At 52.0% G+C, this 19,497-nt stretch overlaps 1 protein-coding gene across 1 annotated transcript; it reads left to right on the top strand.

Annotated features, from left to right (window-relative positions):
* The first annotated feature begins 1,932 nt into the window (after positions 1-1,932).
* Positions 1,933-16,261, top strand: RAB29 (RAB29, member RAS oncogene family). The gene is made up of 5 exons (XM_061566937.1): positions 1,933-2,362; positions 3,985-4,056; positions 8,835-9,016; positions 12,977-13,098; positions 13,906-16,261. Exons 1-5 carry the CDS (start codon positions 2,227-2,229, stop codon positions 14,024-14,026), a joined length of 633 nt encoding a protein of 210 aa, XP_061422921.1. The 5' UTR covers positions 1,933-2,226; the 3' UTR covers positions 14,027-16,261.
* The last annotated feature ends 3,236 nt before the right edge of the window (positions 16,262-19,497 follow it).

Raw genomic sequence — 19,497 nt, 5'->3', positions numbered from 1 at the left:
CTTGGGGGTTTGACAGCACGATGATGATGATGGTGGAAGGGGAGGGTCACATGTGTGTATTGTTGGGGGCCGCACGTCCAGGGGCCGCGCTATAAATGCCACCAGTGGCCCACCAGGGGCCCACCAGGGGCCCACCAGGGGCCGGGCGGGCCTTGCAATGAAGAGCACAGCTGTTGTATATGTGTGTGTGTGTCATCCCGGTTGAGTAATGCACAGGAGGAACATGCTTCAGCATTGCAATGTGTCATCAACGCCAGTTGCATTGCACGTGTGTTGAAGCCACGAGAGGAAAGCAGAGAGCCCATACAGATCAGGAAGGTGATCGAATCCGGGTATCGAACCCAAGCGCTTCTTCCTGTGAGGCACGGGTGTCATTTACCACTGTGCCACCCTGCTGCCCCTTATAACTGGCTGTGTCATCGCTTAGGGGCCGTCCATAAATGACGTCACGCACATAGAGGGGGGGGGGGGGTCAGACATTTGTGACGATGTGGAACGAGGTGGGGGGGTTGTTTGAGAAATGTGACGTCACATCAAAATGCGCAACTTTCAATAAATATAGACAACACGTTCTACTTAATTAAATATACTTTTTTTAATAAATGTTTCTCCTACAACATCAGAGTGCAGCGTCACATTAAATACGCACTACAATGACAATAGTTTAAAGCGATTTGAAGCATGTTCATATATTTTTTGGGGTTTGTGACGTCATATTTGTGACGTCATATTTGAGGGGGTTTCATATTTTGTAACGCCGTGTGACGAGGGGGGGGGGGGTCAAAAATCGTCCAAAATCGCGTGACGTCATTTATGGACGGCCCTTTACCATGTCAAAGCTGTCGTTTCACAAGTCCTCTAATCCCTAATCACCCCCCACACCCCCTCCTCTGTCCGACAGCACGTGACTCAGATGATCTTGGGACTCGCTTAGTCCTCAAAACATCGCCTCAGTTTTATCGATCTTATCGCTCTGTCCGACTTTGTTGAGACGGGACACGAGTTTTTAGTGGCGCGTCTCACTTTGTATAATGCGCAGACTACCGTACAATACTACATACGCTTAGAGGGAACTTGATTGCACCTTTAGTGATATACGGTGCCGAACATTATAAGATAGCTCAACATTCACTCTGCCTGGCGCGTTTATTTTAAAGAGCACAATAGGACTTTGTTTTTTTACGGCAGACAAAGGAGAATTATAACGCGTATTAACAACAAGTTACGAGAGTAAAGACGACGTTTAAAAAAAACAATCTCAATTTACTCTGCAAACTCGAGTGACTTAAGCACAATCGCCTTGTTCACTTTTAAATTAGTTTTCGGAACTCACGTGGAGACGTCAACATTGTAATTTTAACGCCTGTTGTTGTTTTAAAATTGGTGGGGTTCCGTACAGTATATATAAACGTCAAGAACAAGGACCGTTGTTTTCAATTACGTGAGGCCATGGATCGATCTTACTGGCCACATGTAACCACCTTAGAGTGATAATTAAGTAGATTGTATTATTTCTTTGAACATTGGACAACCAGCATCTTCATCATCATCATCAAATTATATTGTAGTATATCGTCAAAATTTTTCGTAGCAATCATTTTTTTCTGAAGAGTGTCCGTTAGACACTATGACCAAGATCATGATGACTCTTATTGTGTCGAGACAATCCTAATTAATTATTTTCCCAGACAATCCTAATTAATCGTTGACGTCAATGTCCTCATCGATATCGTTAATCGATATTGGTTCCAGTCATTATCAATCATATTCCTCATCATTCTGTTTGAGTATTTAATATTAATTATTTTTTATCACCGTAATCAAACTTGATGGTAGTCGATAGACATCGTCATCATGACATATTATCGCCAATTCAATTTAATTGCAAAATCATCACCATTATCATCTCAATAGGACATCAGCACCGTCATCATCGTCATCAATAGGGCATCACCTCTTTGACCTATTCACTATCCTCACTATCATCTCAATCGTGCATCACCGCTATCACCATCTCAATAGGGCGTCAAAAAATCTTTTAGCAGTATCTTACGTGCCAACATCTCCCTCGCCAAAGTATGCGTCGGTGCACATTTACGGCAGAACGTGAATGAACCTCGGCGGCTAACACAGACCCTGACCATCGTCGCCTTCTGTGACCATCCTCGCCACCGCCATCACCCGCCCGTGCCCTCCACGTGTGGCGTGACCGTGCACACCGCCACCATGCACACCGCCACCATGCACGTGGATCGCCTCTTCAAGGTGCTCGTGGTTGGCGACCCCGTGGTGGGCAAGACCTCTTTCGTGCAGAGATTCGTGCACGATGTCTACACCAGGCACTACCGCGCCACGGTGGGAGGTGAGCGTCCCCACGCCCGCGTGTTGTGTCCAGGGGCAATCCCGGTAAGAAACTCAATGTATGTGAATATATATTTTATGGGGAGCGGTGGTGTAGTGAGTTAGCTCTACGCTGCGCTACGAACCCAGCGACCCGAGTTAGATTGCCGCTCACGGCCAACACCGGTGATGATTATCTGAACCAGTCCTAGGCCTCCCCTAGGTCGACTCAGCCTCAAATGAGCACCTGGTGCGGTGTGTAAAAACATCGCCACTGGGGAGACAAAAGTGACCGGGTGTGGTGCTGGCCATCCACCACCTCGTGTGCTGCGCCGGCCTTCATAGGTGCACGCTAACAGCACTTGCCCCATCAGTCACTGAAGTCTATAGGGGGATCTTTGTCTTTGTGTAAACAAACAGACTGTTGGCGTAAATTCTATCGGCGACGCAGTGCTGATCATACAGCGCTACAGATGCGGAAGACTTGAGTTCAATTCGCGGCCATGGTCAACATGAGTGACCCATTAGCTGAAGCAGTCCATCGCCTCTCATTGAGCACCTGGGGCTGGGGAGACAAAGACGGCCGGGCATGGTGTTGGCCCCCCCCCCTCCCACACACCGCACGTGTGTACGGTACCGGCCTCAAATGAGTCAAGTTAATGAAGTTTATTTTGTGTGACCCAGGTGAAAACGTATGAGAGCGGGGTTGAGTCTCATTCGCAAGGGTAATATAAAAAATAATGATTTTTTTTTAATAAAGCCGAGAAGATAAGAGAAAGCAGAGCAAAAACATCTGTGTACCTTGATAAATATAAAATATTGCACAAAACATTTCCAATTTCGAAAATTACATGCAAACAACTCAATGGGGGCTTCGACACACAACAGCAATAATCACCCCCTGCTGGGAGACTAATTAATACTCCAGGTGACACTCGCGAATTACATTAACTTGGTCTCTTTGAGTTCCCACCTGGTTAAACAAAAAATGTTCGACACTTGAACTTGTAGTACGTACGACAATTGTTACATCTTGCCCAATTAGCGACGACATAAAGTTTTGCAAAGGGGCCGTCCATGAATGACGTCACACACCTGGTGGGGGGGGGGGGTCAGACATTTGTGACGATGTGTGACGACGAGGGGGGGGGGTGAGAAATGTGACGTCGCATTAAAATGCGCAACTTTAAATAAATATAGACAACACGTTCTACTTAATTAAATAGACTTTTTAATAAATGTTTCTCCTACAACATCAGAGTGCAGCGCCACATTAAATACGCACTACAAGGACAATAGGATTCATCTTCTTGGTTCTTTCGTGACTTTACCGAAAGAACCAAGAAGATGATTTACCGAAAGAACCAAGAAGATGATTTGAAGCATGTTTTATTTTTTTTTACATCATATTTGAGGGGGGGGGGGTCTGACTTTTTGTGACGCCGTGTGACGATGGGGGAGGGGGGGTCAAAAATCGTCCAAAATCGCGTGACGTCATTTATGGACGGCCCCAAATGAGAGTCATCCTGGTATCCTGTAGTTCTCACCTGGCTAGACGATATGAACGTGATCGTTGTCTTGGTTGTGTCTGCTTGTTGTGAGAGAACGTCTGTTGTTGTTGTTGTTTGTCTTTCGAACCTGCAGTGGATTTCGCTCTGAAAATCATCCAGTGGTCCGAGACCGAGACGGTCAGACTCCAACTATGGGACGTAGCAGGTACTGTCATCGTTATCACGGGCCATGGTCTATCCACTACTGGATGAAGGCTTACCCCACCCCGTCGCCATCCCACGCTGCTCTGCGATTTCCACCTTTCATCTAGCCCAATTGCATTCCTGCATATCAGCTGATCTCATTGTCATTTTGTCACCAGTCTCCAAAACAAAGGCAAGCATCCCCCGTATAGCCTTAACAGACTGTAGGGGCAAGTGCTGTTAGCGAGCACTAAGTGGCGATGACGTCACCACGGTGCTTCTGCCAGGCGAATGGGTCTGCCTCTTGCGTTCAGGGCTCTGAGCGAGTTTCCCGTGGGTCTGCCACTCACGTTCAGCGCTAGGAGCGCGAGTTTCCCGTGGGTCTGCCTCTCGCGTTCAGGGCTAGGAGCGAGAGTTTCCCGTGGGTCTGCCTCTCGCGTTCAGGGCTAGGCGCGAGAGTTTCCCGTGGGTCTGCCTCTCGCGTTCAGGGCTAGGCGCGAGAGTTTCCCGTGGGTCTGCCTCTCGCGTTCAGGGCTCGGCGCGAGAGTTTCCCGTGGGTCTGCCTCTCGCGTTCAGGGCTAGGAGCGAGAGTTCCCCGTGGGTCTGCCTCTTGTGTTCAGGGCTAGGAGCGAGAGTTTCCCGTGGGTCTGCCCCTCGCGTTCAGGGCTAGGAGCGAGCGTTTCCCGTGGGTCTGCCTCTTGCGTTCAGGGCTAGGAGCGAGAGTTTCCCGTGGGTCTGCCTCTTGCGTTCAGGGCTAGGAGCGAGAGTTTCCCGTGGGTCTGCCTCTTGTGTTCAGGGCTAGGAGCGAGAGTTTCCCATGGGTCTGCTGCGTGCGTTCAGGGCTAGGAGCGAGAGTTTCCCGTGGGTCTGCCTCTTGCGTTCAGGGCTAGGAGCGAGAGTTTCCCGTGGGTCTGCCACTGGCGTTCAGGGCTAGGAGCGAGAGTTTCCCGTGGGTCTGCCACTGGCGTTCAGGGCTAGGAGCGAGAGTTTCCCGTGGGTCTGCCTCTCGCGTTCAGGGCTAGGAGCGAGAGTTTCCCGTGGGTCTGCCTCTCGCGTTCAGGGCTAGGAGCGAGAGTTTCCCGTGGGTCTGCCTCTCACGTTCAGGGCTAGGAGCGAGAGTTTCCCGTGGGTCTGCCTCTCACGTTCAGGGCTAGGAGCGAGAGTTTCCCGTGGGTCTGCCTCTTGCATTCAGGGCTAGGAGCGAGAGTTTCCCGTGGGTCTGCCACTGGCGTTCAGGGCTAGGAGCGAGAGTTTCCCGTGGGTCTGCCTCTCGCGTTCAGGGCTAGGAGCGAGAGTTTCCCGTGGGTCTGCCTCTCACGTTCAGGGCTAGGAGCGAGAGTTTCCCGTGGGTCTGCCTCTCGCGTTCAGGGCTAGGAGCGAGAGTTTCCCGTGGGTCTGCCTCTCGCGTTCAGGGCTAGGAGCGAGAGTTTCCCGTGGGTCTGCCTCTCGCGTTCAGGGCTAGGAGCGAGAGTTTCCCGTGGGTCTGCCTCTCACGTTCAGGGCTAGGAGCTAGAGTTTCCCGTGGGTCTGCCTCTCGCGTCCAGGGCTAGGAGCGAGAGTTTCCTGTGGGTCTGCCCCTCGCGTTCAGGGCTAGGAGCGAGAGTTTCCCGTGGGTCTGCCACTCGCGTTCAGGGCTAGGAGCGAGAGTTTCCCGTGGGTCTGCCTCTCACGTTCAGGGCTAGGAGCGAGAGTTTCCCGTGGGTCTGCCTCTCACGTTCAGGGCTAGGAGCGAGAGTTTCCCGTGGGTCTGCCACTCGCGTTCAGGGCTAGGAGCGAGAGTTTCCCGTGGGTCTGCCACTCGCGTTCAGGGCTAGGAGCGAGAGTTTCCCGTGGGTCTGCCTCTCACGTTCAGGGCTAGGAGCGAGAGTTTCCCGTGGGTCTGCCACTCGCGTTCAGGGCTAGGAGCGAGAGTTTCCCGTGGGTCTGCCACTCGCGTTCAGGACTAGGAGCGAGAGTTTCCCGTGGGTCTGCCTCTCGCGTTCAGGGCTAGGAGCGAGAGTTTCCCGTGGGTCTGCCACTCGCGTTCAGGGCTAGGAGCGAGAGTTTCCCGTGGGTCTGCCACTCGCGTTCAGGGCTAGGAGTGAGAGTTTCCCGTGGGTCTGCCTCTCACGTTCAGGGCTAGGAGCGAGAGTTTCCCGTGGGTCTGCCTCTCACGTTCAGGGCTAGGAGCGAGAGTTTCCCGTGGGTCTGCCTCTCGCGTTCAGGGCTAGGAGCGAGAGTTTCCCGTGGGTCTGCCTCTCACGTTCAGGGCTAGGAGCGAGAGTTTCCCGTGGGTCTGCCTCTCGCGTTCAGGGCTAGGAGCGAGAGTTTCCCGTGGGTCTGCCTCTCGCGTTCAGGGCTAGGAGTGAGAGTTTCCCGTGGGTCTGCCTCTCGCGTTCAGGGCTAGGAGCGAGAGTTTCCCGTGGGTCTGCCTCTCACGTTCAGGGCTAGGAGCGAGAGTTTCCCGTGGGTCTGCCTCTCGCGTTCAGGGCTAGGAGCGACAGTTTCCCGTGGGTCTGCCTCTCACGTTCAGGGCTAGGAGCGAGAGTTTCCCGTGGGTCTGCCTCTCGCGTTCAGGGCTAGGAGCGAGAGTTTCCCGTGGGTCTGCCTCTCGCGTTCAGGGCGAGGAGCGAAAGTTTCCCGTGGGTCTACCTCTCGCGTTCAGGGCTAGAAGCGAGAGTTTCCCGTGGGTCTGCCTCTCGCGTTCAGGGCGAGGAGCGAAAGTTCCCCGTGGGTCTGCCACTCGCGTTCAGGGCTAGGAGCGAGAGTTTCCCGTGGGTCTGCCACTCGCGTTCAGGGCTAGGAGCGAGAGTTTCCCGTGGGTCTGCCTCTCGCGTTCAGGGCTAGGAGCGAGAGTTTCCCGTGGGTCTGCCTCTCGCGTTCAGGGCTAGGAGCGAGAGTTTCCCGTGGGTCTGCCACTCGCGTTCAGGGCTAGGAGCGAGAGTTTCCCGTGGGTCTGCCACTCGCGTTCAGGGCTAGGAGTGAGAGTTTCCCGTGGGTCTGCCTCTCATGTTCAGGGCTAGGAGCGAGAGTTTCCCGTGGGTCTGCCTCTCACGTTCAGGGCTAGGAGCGAGAGTTTCCCGTGGGTCTGCCTCTCGCGTTCAGGGCTAGGAGCGAGAGTTTCCCGTGGGTCTGCCTCTCACGTTCAGGGCTAGGAGCGAGAGTTTCCCGTGGGTCTGCCTCTCGCGTTCAGGGCTAGGAGCGAGAGTTTCCCGTGGGTCTGCCTCTCGCGTTCAGGGCTAGGAGTGAGAGTTTCCCGTGGGTCTGCCTCTCGCGTTCAGGGCTAGGAGCGAGAGTTTCCCGTGGGTCTGCCTCTCACGTTCAGGGCTAGGAGCGAGAGTTTCCCGTGGGTCTGCCTCTCGCGTTCAGGGCTAGGAGCGAGAGTTTCCCGTGGGTCTGCCTCTCACGTTCAGGGCTAGGAGCGAGAGTTTCCCGTGGGTCTGCCTCTCGCGTTCAGGGCTAGGAGCGAGAGTTTCCCGTGGGTCTGCCTCTCGCGTTCAGGGCGAGGAGCGAAAGTTTCCCGTGGGTCTGCCTCTCGCGTTCAGGGCTAGAAGCGAGAGTTTCCCGTGGGTCTGCCTCTCGCGTTCAGGGCGAGGAGCGAAAGTTCCCCGTGGGTCTGCCACTCGCGTTCAGGGCTAGGAGCGAGAGTTTCCCGTGGGTCTGCCACTCGCGTTCAGGGCTAGGAGCGAGAGTTTCCCGTGGGTCTGCCTCTCGCGTTCAGGGCTAGGAGCGAGAGTTTCCCGTGGGTCTGCCTCTCGCGTTCAGGGCTAGGAGCGAGAGTTTCCCGTGGGTCTGCCTCTCGCGTTCAGGGCTAGGAGCGAGAGTTTCCCGTGGGTCTGCCTCTCGCGTTCAGGGCGAGGAGCGAAAGTTTCCCGTGGGTCTGCCTCTTGTGTTCAGGGCTAGGAGCGAAAGTTTCCCGTGGGTCTGCCTCTCGCGTTCAGGGCTAGGAGCGAGAGTTTCCCGTGGGTCTGCCTCTCGCGTTCAGGGCGAGGAGCGAAAGTTTCCCGTGGGTCTGCCTCTTGTGTTCAGGGCTAGGAGCGAAAGTTTCCCGTGGGTCTGCCTCTCGCGTTCAGGGCTAGGAGCTAGAGTTTCCCGTGGGTCTGCCTCTCGCGTTCAGGGCTAGGAGCTAGAGTTTCCCGTGGGTCTGCCTCTCGCGTTCAGGGCTAGGAGCGAAAGTTTCCCGTGGGTCTGCCTCTCGCGTTCAGGGCGAGGAGCGAAAGTTTCCCGTGGGTCTGCTTCTTGTGTTCAGGGCTAGGAGCGAAAGTTTCCCGTGGGTCTGCCCCTCGCGTTCAGGGCTAGGAGCGAGAGTTTCCCGTGGGTCTGCCTCTCGCGTTCAGGGCTAGGAGCGAGAGTTTCCCGTGGGTCTGCCTCTTGCGTTCAGGGCTAGGAGCGAGAGTTTCCCGTGGGTCTGCCTCTTGCGTTCAGGGCTAGGAGCGAGAGTTTCTCATGGGTCTGCCTCTCGCGTTCAGGGCTAGGAGCGAGAGTTTCCCGTGGGTCTGCCCCTCGCGTTCAGGGCTAGGAGCGAGAGTTTCCCGTGGGTTTGGCTCTCGCGTTCAGGGCTAGGAGCGAGAGCTTCCCGTGGGTCTGCCACTGGCGTTCAGGGCGAGGAGCGAGAGTTTCTCATGGGTCTGCCTCTTGTGTTCAGGGCTAGGAGCGAAAGTTTCCCGTGGGTCTGCTGCGTGCGTTCAGGGCTAAGAGCGAGAGTTTCTCATGGGTCTGCCTCTTGTGTTCAGGGCTAGGAGCGAGAGTTTCCCGTGGGTCTGCTGCGTGCGTTCAGGGCTAAGAGCGAGAGTTCCCCGTGGGTCTGCTGCGTGCGTTCAGGGCAGGAGCGGTTCACGTCCATGACGCGGCTCTACTACAAGGACGCGGCCGGCTGCATCGTGATATTCGACGTGACCTCCCTGCCCTCCTTCCACAACTGCCTCAAGTGGAAAAGCGACCTCGACTCCAAGGCCTTCCTGCCCGACGGGAGGCCCATCTCGTGCATCCTGCTCGCCAACAAGGCACACGCGTCCTTTAGCATCGCCCACCGCTCCTCACCCGCTCGCTCGCCTACTCACCCCGCTCGCTCGCCTACTCACCCCGCTCGCTCGCCTACTCACCCCGCTCGCTCGCCTACTCACCCGCTCAATCACCTACTGACCCGCATCCTTACCATGCTCACCTGCTCGCTCGCCTACTCACCCGCTCGCTCGCCTACTCACCCGCTCAATCACCTACTGACCCGCATCCTTACCATGCTCACCCACTCACTCACCTACTCACCCACTCAATCGCCTCCTCCTCACCCGCTCAATCGCCTACTCACCCGCATCCTTACCATGCTCACCTGCTCGCTCGCCTACTCACCCGCTCGCTCGCCTACTCACCCGCTCAATCACCTACTCACCCACATCCTTACCATGCTCACCCACTCACTCGCCTACTCACCCACTCAATCGCCTCCTCCTCACCCGCTCAATCGCCTACTCACCCGCATCCTTACCATGCTCACCTGCTCGCTCGCCTACTCACCTGCATCCTTACCATGCTCACTCATTGACTCACTTACTCACTCGCCTACTCACCCGCATCCTTATCATGCTCACCTGCTCGCTCGCCTACTCACCCGCTCACTCGCCTACTCATCCGCTCGCTCGCCTACTCACCCGCATCCTTACCATACTCACCCGCTCGCTCGCCTACTCACCCGCATCCTTACCATGCTCACCTGCTCGCTCACCTACTCACCCGCTCACTCACCTACTCACTCGTTGACTCACCGACTCACTCGCATCCTTACCATGTTCACGCGCAAGCTTATTTGCTCACTCACTCAAATATTCACTCATCCACTAACCCAGGGGTCGGCAACCTACGGCTCTGGAGCCGCATGCGGCTCTTTACGGGCTGCTTCTTGACGATATGTACGTATGTACAGTATGTACTCAGATGCATTGCGGCTCTTGAAATACTGAATTTTGTACCGAATTGGAAAGAAATGGCTCTTCTTGTTATTTTGGTTGCCGACCCCTGCACTAACCCAAACACTCACCATTCGCGTTAATTGACTCTGCCACATCTGTACCATCCTCACCCCCTCACTCATTTACATACTCACTCATCTACTTACCTATATCATCACCATACTCACCCAGTCACCGCTCATCTGCATCCTCACCATATTCGCCCACTCATTCATATACTCAACCAGATCCTTACTATACTCACCCACACACTCATCAACCCGTTCATTTATTCATCCACTCAATTTTTCCGCTACTCGTTCATGAATTCGTGAACAGACTCACCCACATATTCAATCGGTCACATTAATCTACTTACCTACGCACCCACTCAACCATTCATCTCCTCACCCATCCATCCACTCACTCATCCATCCACTCACTCATTCACCGACTCACTTGCGCATTCACTCACCCATTCATAAACCCGCCCCACGCACACATTCATTTACCCACTCGTTCGTTCGGCTGATCGCCCACTGACGCAAATCCTTCGTTCACCCACACTTCCACCCGCCCATCGACTCACCAACCCACATTCAAGATGCACTTGCGTGCAAAGTTATCGCGCACCACCTTACCGAGAAACGCAATCGGTACGGCAACATTTTTTTCATACAAAATGTGGCGGGGGAATTATGACTCAAGTTGTTGCTGATCTGGAGACCGGGAGATTATTGATCGACGTTTCGGTCGCCGCGTTGCTAATGGCATTGGTCGCGATTTCTCACTCAGCTGCGTGGGCCACGTGCATGCAGTAGCAATCACGTGACCCCACGGTGTGGGGGGGGGATTATGGGTAATACGCTATTTAGTAAACAAACAAGATTGCTTCTCCACGTAGAACATGACATTCAAGTAAACATCAGCCGATCCCAGGTTTTCCGTGCCATTATTTTTTTTGTTGGCTATCAACAACAAGGCAACTCCTATGACTAATTGGGAATGGGACGCAAGCGTAGGATTGATCACCCGGTCGCTGGCCGCCTTTGGGGAGGGTGTATAGTGTGAAAGGCTGAAACACCCTAGGAACCAAAGGTACACTACTGACGATGCGCTCCCCAAATTTCACCAGGCTCACTGTTCATGAACTCTTGGAAGTGCTTGCAAAAAGGCGAGTAACATCTCATCCTGTGTTCTTGAAATCATTTGTAGCACCCGTTTCAATGGACCGGTTTCAATGTAATTGAGGTTCATCAGCAAGGTCCTTTCGACATCGTTACGTTGCCTGTGCAGCCTTTGCACAGTCGCAATGAAATCAGTCATCTGATGTTTATGTGGTTGTTTTTGTTGTTGTTGCCACTACTAAGCGTTACTTACATTTATTTGTGGACTGTAGTTTGAGATTCTGCCCTGGTCTAATTGTGAGCACACTGCTCTCACCGGTTTGATTCGATCTCTCGGTGTGGCAGTTGAAACAATGGAGCAAGTTTCTTAACCCCCCCTGCCCTTGCCCCCCACCTTGCTCCATTCAGCAGGTCACGTGAGGTGGGGTAAAGTCTGGGTAACTCCCCTCCTCTTCCAATATGTCTGGTTAGCCTGGAAGAGTAGGCCAAAATACCCTCTCTCGAAACGGGATTTCTCCAGTGGAGGCCCCTTCTGCCAGCACTGGAGTGAGCAAATCTGAAATCGAGGAGGAAAAAAATTTATGTTTTTTTTATACAAATTATTTATTTGTCGACTACTTACCTTCCTTCTGCTATTCACTGCTCGCGGTTGCACTTTACTTTGCTCAGTCGGTGTTAGCCGCCGATGTCGTGATGGGTTTCTTCTCCCGTTCTGCTGTAATGATGCACTGATGCCTGCTTTATTGGGGGCGATATTGGCACTCGAATCGAAGACCGATTGATTGAAATACTTGCAGGGCTGCACTTTAAAACTCGCCGCTCTTTAAACCGTTTTCTTTGTATTGCCGGCTTACACGGCGTTAATTGGCGAGAGTGAGAAATTCATCTTTGGTTGTGTACGTACGTTTGTTGAACTTCTTTCGTACCGTACGTAGCCCACCGTGCGAATCGAGCTCGCAGCACGGTGCGCGGCAGAGTGGTGCAGCGGTAGCACTCGTGCCGCGCCCCGTAGCACTAAGGGCCTGGGTTCAATTCGCGACTGGGGACGCCTCCCTGCGTGGAGTTTGTATGTTCTCTCTCCCCTTGTCCTGTTAGGAAGCAACTGGAGCTATGCACTTTTAAATCAAGATTGAAAACTCATTTCTTTAGAACTGCCTTTTGCGTTGAGATTGTTGTCCTTTCCCCCGCACCTCGAATTAGCAGCGCACGGTTGGCTACGTATGGTACAAAAGAAGTTCCCCATACATCGTGTGTTTTCCTCTGGGTTCTGCGGTTTCCTCCAAAAGCTCAAATTGTTTTAACATAAACATTCCGTGGTACCGGTATTGGCCAAACAACACACTAACGAAAACGTATTGGCAAATCGCTCAATTGGGATTACGTATTGCAACAAACATCGCCACCCTTAGAGCGAGAAAACATGGCCAGGGGCTTCAGAAAAAAAAGATCTTGAGACTCGGCCAAGCTCTCTCTGGTTAAACGAGCGTCAAAATAACGATGATGGTCCTCTTCTTGGCTCTTTCGGTAAAGTCACATAGAAGGGAAATAATAAAATAATACAAATAAAACATAATAAAATAATTCTCACGACGTTTCGGCCACAACGCAAGCAGCCATCCTCAGGTGAAGAACAGGTCTGTCGGAAAGACAGTGTCTGAATGAACACAGACATACCTGTTCTTCACCTGAGGACGGCTGCTTGCGTTGTGGCCAAAACGTCATGAGAATTATTTTATTATGTTTTATTTTTATTATTTTATTATTTCCCTTCTACGTGACTTTACCGAAAGAACCAAGAAGATGAATCCCTGCAGTCACGAAAGCTTTAAATCGAGATGATGGTCCTGTGGTACTTAAGCAAAAGTCAGCATCATCATCCTTCCCTCTGCAGAGCGACCTGCCCGACTGGGCTGTGAGCCGGGCTGAGATCGAGCAGTTCAGCCGGGACTCGGGGTTCCTGGGCTGGGCGGAGACATCCGTGAAGATGAACCACAACATCACGGAGTCCATACGGTACGTGCCGTCCATCCGTCGGCAATCCGCTCCAGGTTCAGGGGTCAAGGGTCACGGCGCGAGCTCTCGTGACCTTCTGCCCCCCCCCTTCCCCCGCACGGTGGCAGTTTTAGTTTCTGGTTGTTGAACGTGATGTGCGAATGGTACAGGTTAAATCAAAGCCCAAACCAACAAGATTTTAGAAATGTTCGGCATGTAACTAGTAGTTATAGACAAAGTGACCTTGTTGTTATTATTATTATGTTATCTTTGATTGTACTGTAATTCGAGTCCGGTAGTTTTATTGCTGTTATATCGGTTTTTGGTATTTTTATTGGGTTTCTCTTTTACTATTCTAGTTAGTTTTTACATGTTTAACTGTCTCCTTTTGACTTCACGGGTTTGTATCATATTTTCTTCTGCATTCCACTGAAAGCCCAACACAACAGAGGTTTTAGTGCCGACTGTGCGCTTGGTTTCGCTGTGTCTTGATTCGGCTGTACAGTATATAGGTTTGTGCAATTTTTATTTAACTTGCATTTTTGAAATCATTCACATTTTAATCGTTCTGCTTCATAAACAACGCTTTGGGATGTCTTGACGTATAAGTTCCTTTAAAAATCCGAAATTATTATTGCTGTGATTATGAATTTAATTTCCAAAACCACCGCTGTAGGATTTATCTGGCCTCTCCATGCGCCGTGAAGGTGGTGCCATGGCCTGAAATGTCAATCCAGCCCTGCTGCCCCCCCCCTCCCCTTCGCCCCCGCTGCCCCCCCTCCCCCCTCCCCTTCGCCCCCGCTGCCCCCCCCTCCCCCCTCCTACCAGGGTGTTGGTAGAGGAGATGCTGTGTGTGGGAGGTGCCGGGGAGCCGAGTCACCTGTCCGATGGAGGTTACCTGCAGCTGGGCACGGAGGACGCGGGGAAGAAACCTCGACGATGCTGCTGAGAACTCCTCTCCTCCCACCGGCGTAGCTGTCGAGTGCGCAGGCGGTGCAACTGCCCCAGGGCCTCACAGGCCAGGGGGCAGGGGGCCCCAGCCGCAGGGCTGCGTCGAAGTGGGGAATTTGGACAGAGGCGATCCCTGATTTTATTTCTTGCACCAGGGCCCGTGCCAACCACACTATTGTGCCACTGCCTCCTCTGCTGCTGATCGTATCCAGCACCAAGGTTGGAACCATCGACACACAGGAGGAAGTGCATGGGTGAAATCTTCGGTTTTCGGTCAGGCCGTGATAGATTGTTGTCGTTTTCATCATCATCATCATCACCACCATCACAATTTTCATCGTCATCATTAACTCCATCATCTACAGCGACATAATTGTTGTCATCATTCACTAGACCCCACGTCATTACCGTCATTATTGTCATCATCAACTCTGTGCGTCACCACCATCATCGACACAAGTATAATCATCGTCCACGTCACTGTCATCATCATTGTCATCGTCCACGTGGCCTGTAATCAGCTGATCATCATCATGAACTCCTCATCGGCAGCTCCATCATCATTCCTCAAGGATCAACGACAGCAAACATCACTTTCTGTGAAGTCAGCGGTGGCCTACCTGCGGACAAACTGTCTCCCGCCATAGCAGTGTGGAATGTCCACTGACCGTCATCGACGACAGCCCCTGCGCTCATTTGTGTCAGGGAGACAACTTCGCCTTGACTCGGTGGAGAGGTGAACATTGGGTGGGCCGGGTTGTGAGATACAAAGACGGCTGAGGAGCTAACGGTGTAGACACAAACGAGAGAAGGCACGTGGGACACACCGAGGCATCCCACGGATGGACAGACAGATGCCAGGGTGGGCATCCCCCCACGCTTGGTGTTGGAGTTGAAGTTCTCTCCGACTTGGTACTGAAGCGGCGGCCGGTTCTTCTGCCTGCCCGTCGCGATGGGGGAACGTGCCAGCGTTCGCGTGCCAGCGTTCGGTAGCACCACCGACTCTCCCCGGCTCTCTCGTGCCCTCAGAAAACTCCACGCGTTCCTCAACACCAACGTGTGTGTGTCTGTTGAGTATGGCCTTCAAAAGAAACAAAAATATATACAATAGGCGACGTTTCGGGCCAACGGCCCTCTTTCATAATACTCTCATTTTATTTTACCAGGTAGCGCCTGCTGAGCTATTAGCTCTTTTACAGAGGCGGCCTGTCCATGCGTGAGTTTATTGCTCATCGAAGTGGCTTTAGAGCGTCACCACGTGTGGCAATTTATAGTAGCGGGCAAATCATCTAAACGCATGGTCCGTTTGTAAATGCGGAGGGAAAAACCGGAGAGAGATTAACGCGACCACCACAGGGAGAGACAGAGCACGTGGACTCCAAATATACAGCGACAGGCATCGTCAAGGTCCGGGATTGAACCCACCACCTCCTGCGTACAAGGCGAAGGAGAAACCATCCCCGCACCACCGCGATAAAATAGAGGCCGTAGAAATAGAGTGAATAATAATAATAATCAGTTGATAATAAAAGTTGGAAAATGCACTTTACGCCATGGGGCCTGATCAGAATTATATTTTAAACATTAGTTTCTAATAACCATGTTTTATATCGGCATATGAATAGTTACCTACAAATAGCTATTGAGTAGCAGACACAACCTTTCGTTAATCAAGACGTATGAATTAAATTAACTAATTTATCTTTCAAGTAAAATGTTTAAAAATAAATATTTTCAGCTTGAGCTTTCTGCAGCCTGCTGAGCTGTGTGGAGCACTGTGGGTAAATACGTTCACAAATAGACCGCCTTCATCTTTCCGCATAAAGAGGAAAGAAATGTTTTAGCCTAGGAGCCGTCCAGAATGATGTTGTAAATGCACGCGTGTAGGCCCTCCTGTCAATCCACTCCTGAACGAGGCCCTCCCGATACCTGAGCGGGGTTTGAGGCCTTCTTTGACCAAACTTCGCCACGCTGGTGAGTACGGATGGGTGAAGGCGTTGACTCTAGACGCGGCAGGAAAGCAAGTGCACCGTGCAGGACAAAAGTGGATTTTGTTGCACCGTCCTCTGCTGCCCGCCGTTGACAAATCGGTTGTTTGAGAATACAAACTCTGGACCCGGATTCGCCCTTTCGGGGTCTCGTCACAGAGACAGACCTCTGAAACAAATGCTGGTTTCACCATCGTCACGTGGGGTTGTGTTGTCACGTGGCGTTGTGTGCGTGCGCGCCGATTGTTTATCTTGCACGGATACCTTTGCTTGGCCCGTTGAGCACTCGGTAATTCCACCGAATCCCGAAATGGGATTTTGCTGCGGATGCTAAGCCCGCTTGAGCCTGGTTAACAGGGGGTGGAATCGTTCTCTTCCTCCAACAAAGCGCTCATACATCCTCGGCGAGGCTCTCCGGACTAAATGTTTGGCAATTACTGGAGTGAACATTTTAGCTTCATATTTTTTTATTGAACCGATAGAAAAATGCGTTGACGCGTTTTCACGCGAATGTCACCGACGTTCGGCTGCAGTTTTTTCAGTTTTTTTTCCATTTTCTTCCAAAACAATCTCTGTCCTTGTCTTCGCGCTTGTGCCAACGTGCAACCAGCGCCGTGGCCTGGGACTCTTTTCCATCGAGGCGAAATGATTCACCTTGGCGCCGCGGAGCCGGTGAACCAGTGAACCAGACCAAATGGCAGTCACATTCCAAATCGTGCCTACACACACCGTTATCCATAGCGTACAAGCGGTGCCGGATTAAGCTAAGTGCGGGGCCTGTAGCATCTGTTATAAAGGGGCCTTAAATAAATAAACACGTAAATATTAAAACACAAATTTTTTTTACTTGCATAGTAAAGTACTGTAAATGTATTTTTTCATGTGCTCTACAGCCAGATAATACGACACCCAGTCGTTCTTAAAAGTTGAAGGCAGTATAGTAGTCTAGTAATAGTGCAGAATCACCGAACCGGAATTGATAGCTTGAAAGCATTTAGCGCGGGGGCCCTTGAAAGTGCGGTGCCCGTAGCATATGTAGCTACTTTTGCTGCTAGGATAGTCCGGCACTGGGTACAAGCAGATGTTTGTATGTTGAACTTCTTTCGCACCGTACGTAGCCAACCGCACTGCTCGCAGGGGCGGGGTAAGGACAACAAACTAAACCCAAAAAGCGGTTCTGAAGAAGTACGTTTTTTAATCGAGATGCGCCACCACCAACACCACCAACCACCACCAACACCACCAACCACCACCCCCCAGCTCATCTCCACGTGCGGTGGCTGGTACAAACGAGGCTTCTCACCCGGTTAGAGCAAACAGAGTCGCTTATTGACGTATGTCAGACAACAACAACACCGTGCAAGTAAAAGGCACGCATGGGTGTTTACTGTAAGGTTGGATAATAAATAAAATACTAAAACAAGCAGCACGAATATGTGTGATTGGTTGTGATGCTTCGTTGTGATTGAACCGTTTTCGCTCGAGTACAGCGAGCATCAATGATGGTCTCCGTCTCGGTCAGGACCCCCGTGACTCAACTGGAATATAAAGTACAGAGCAATCCATCGCCCCAAACTGATAATAACCCTCCTAACAATGATTCGACTCGGACTGAGGCTTTGTTAGGTATACAAGCGTAATCACAACCACTCTGCCAACACCCTCCTTTCCCCTACAGCCCCCATCTTCCGGGAATTTGGTATTGAGGTGCCACGGTAGAGAGATGTTAACTGCCTCGCCTGGTAGGCAGGAGGTCGTGGGTTCGATCCCGACCCTGACGCCTGCTGCTGTATATTTGGAGTTTGCGGTGTCTCTCTCTCTCATCATCATCACGGTGGCTAGGAGATGTTAACTACCTCGCCTGGTATGCAGGAGGTCGTGGGTTCGATTCCGACCCTGACGCCTGCTGCTGTATATTTGGAGTTTGCGGTGTCTCTCTCTCTCGCATCATCATAGCGGTGGCTAGGAGATGTAACTACCTCGCCTGGTATGCAGGAGGTCGTGGGTTCGAACACGATCCTGACGCCTGCTGCTGTATATTTGGAGTTTGCGGTGTCTCTCTCATCATCATAGCGGTGGCTAGGAGATGTTAACTACCTCGCCTGGTATGCAGGAGGTCGTGGGTTCGAACCCGACCCTGACGCCTGCTGCTGTATATTTGGAGTTTGCAGTGTCTCTCATCATCATCACAGTGGCTATGAGATGTTAACTACCTCGCTTGGTATGCAGGAGGTCGTGGGTTCGATCCCGACCCTGACGCCTGCTGCTGTATATTTGGAGTTTGCGGTGTCTCTCTCATCATCATCACGGTGGCGAAGAGATGTTAACTACCTCGCCTGGTATGCAGGAGGTCGTGGGTTCGAACCCGACCCTGACGCCTGCTGCTGTATATTTGGAGTTTGCGGTGTCTCTCATCATCATCACGGTGGCTAGATGTTAACTACCTCGCCTGGTATGCAGGAGGTCGTCGGTTCGATCCCGACCCTGACGCCTGCTGCTGTATATTTGTAGTTTGCGTGTCTCTCTCTCTCATCATCATCACGGTGGCTAGGAGATGTTAACTACCTCGCCTGGTATGCAGGAGGTCGTGGGTTCGAACCCGACCCTGATGCCAACTGCTGTATATTTGGAGTTTGCGGTCTCTCTCTCTCGCCGTGGTCGCGTGGATTTTTCCTCCGGGTTCTCCGGTTTTTCTACTCCACGTTTAGAATCAACATCGCGCGTTTCGAGTGCTTGGCTGCTAAACATGTCCACACGCTGAGCCACTTCGTTTGAGCTATCATTTGTGGCCAGGTCGCTTCTGAAAAAGAGCTATTTAGCTCAATGGGCCTTACCTGGTAAAATACAAAAAATATCGTGAAGTTTAGGGGTGCCCATAGACGTGCTCCCGTCGTTGGCGCACGCCGTCAGTGGGAAATGAGATTCGAACTCATGTCGATGGGTTCATCGCTCTAACCCGGTGTTCTTCACTCATTTTCAGAGGAAATCATCGGTGCGAGGACCTGTCACACATTTGAAACCATTGGCGGTTTGACAGCAGGACGACGGGATTGTTTTTACGTTTGTGTATTTTCGGCGGCCCCACTAATGGATACCAGGGGCCGCTAGTAGCCCGCGGACTTTTCCGTGAAGAACATTGGGCTAACCACAACCCCCACTGCTCAAAGTGTGTGTGTGGGGGGGGGGGGGCTTTAAATTAAATCACGGGACCGTGACCTTTCCTGACCGGGCTGAGCAAATTGCTTGCGTTGATAGACTTTAGCCGCAAGAGGGCAGCAGTGGTTTGGACTTCACAATATTAAAACAAAGATTTGTTTTTTTTTCTTCTGTGAGCACTTGCCAGTCAAATGAGTCTTCTTGATACACAGACGAGTTACAGACCGGCATATGAAAAAATATAACAATTAGTCACCGTTGTGGTGTATTGTGGGTAATTTGTGAATAAATAATCAGACGATGGTGAAATACAGCATAGAATAAT

The sequence above is a fragment of the Lethenteron reissneri genome, chromosome 38 (genome assembly GCF_015708825.2).
Source record: "Lethenteron reissneri isolate LAM-NWPU_2019-01 chromosome 38, ASM1570882v1, whole genome shotgun sequence".
In the NCBI taxonomy this organism is placed as follows: Eukaryota; Metazoa; Chordata; class Hyperoartia; order Petromyzontiformes; family Petromyzontidae; genus Lethenteron; species Lethenteron reissneri.
This window is presented reverse-complemented; position numbering and strand designations above follow the sequence as displayed.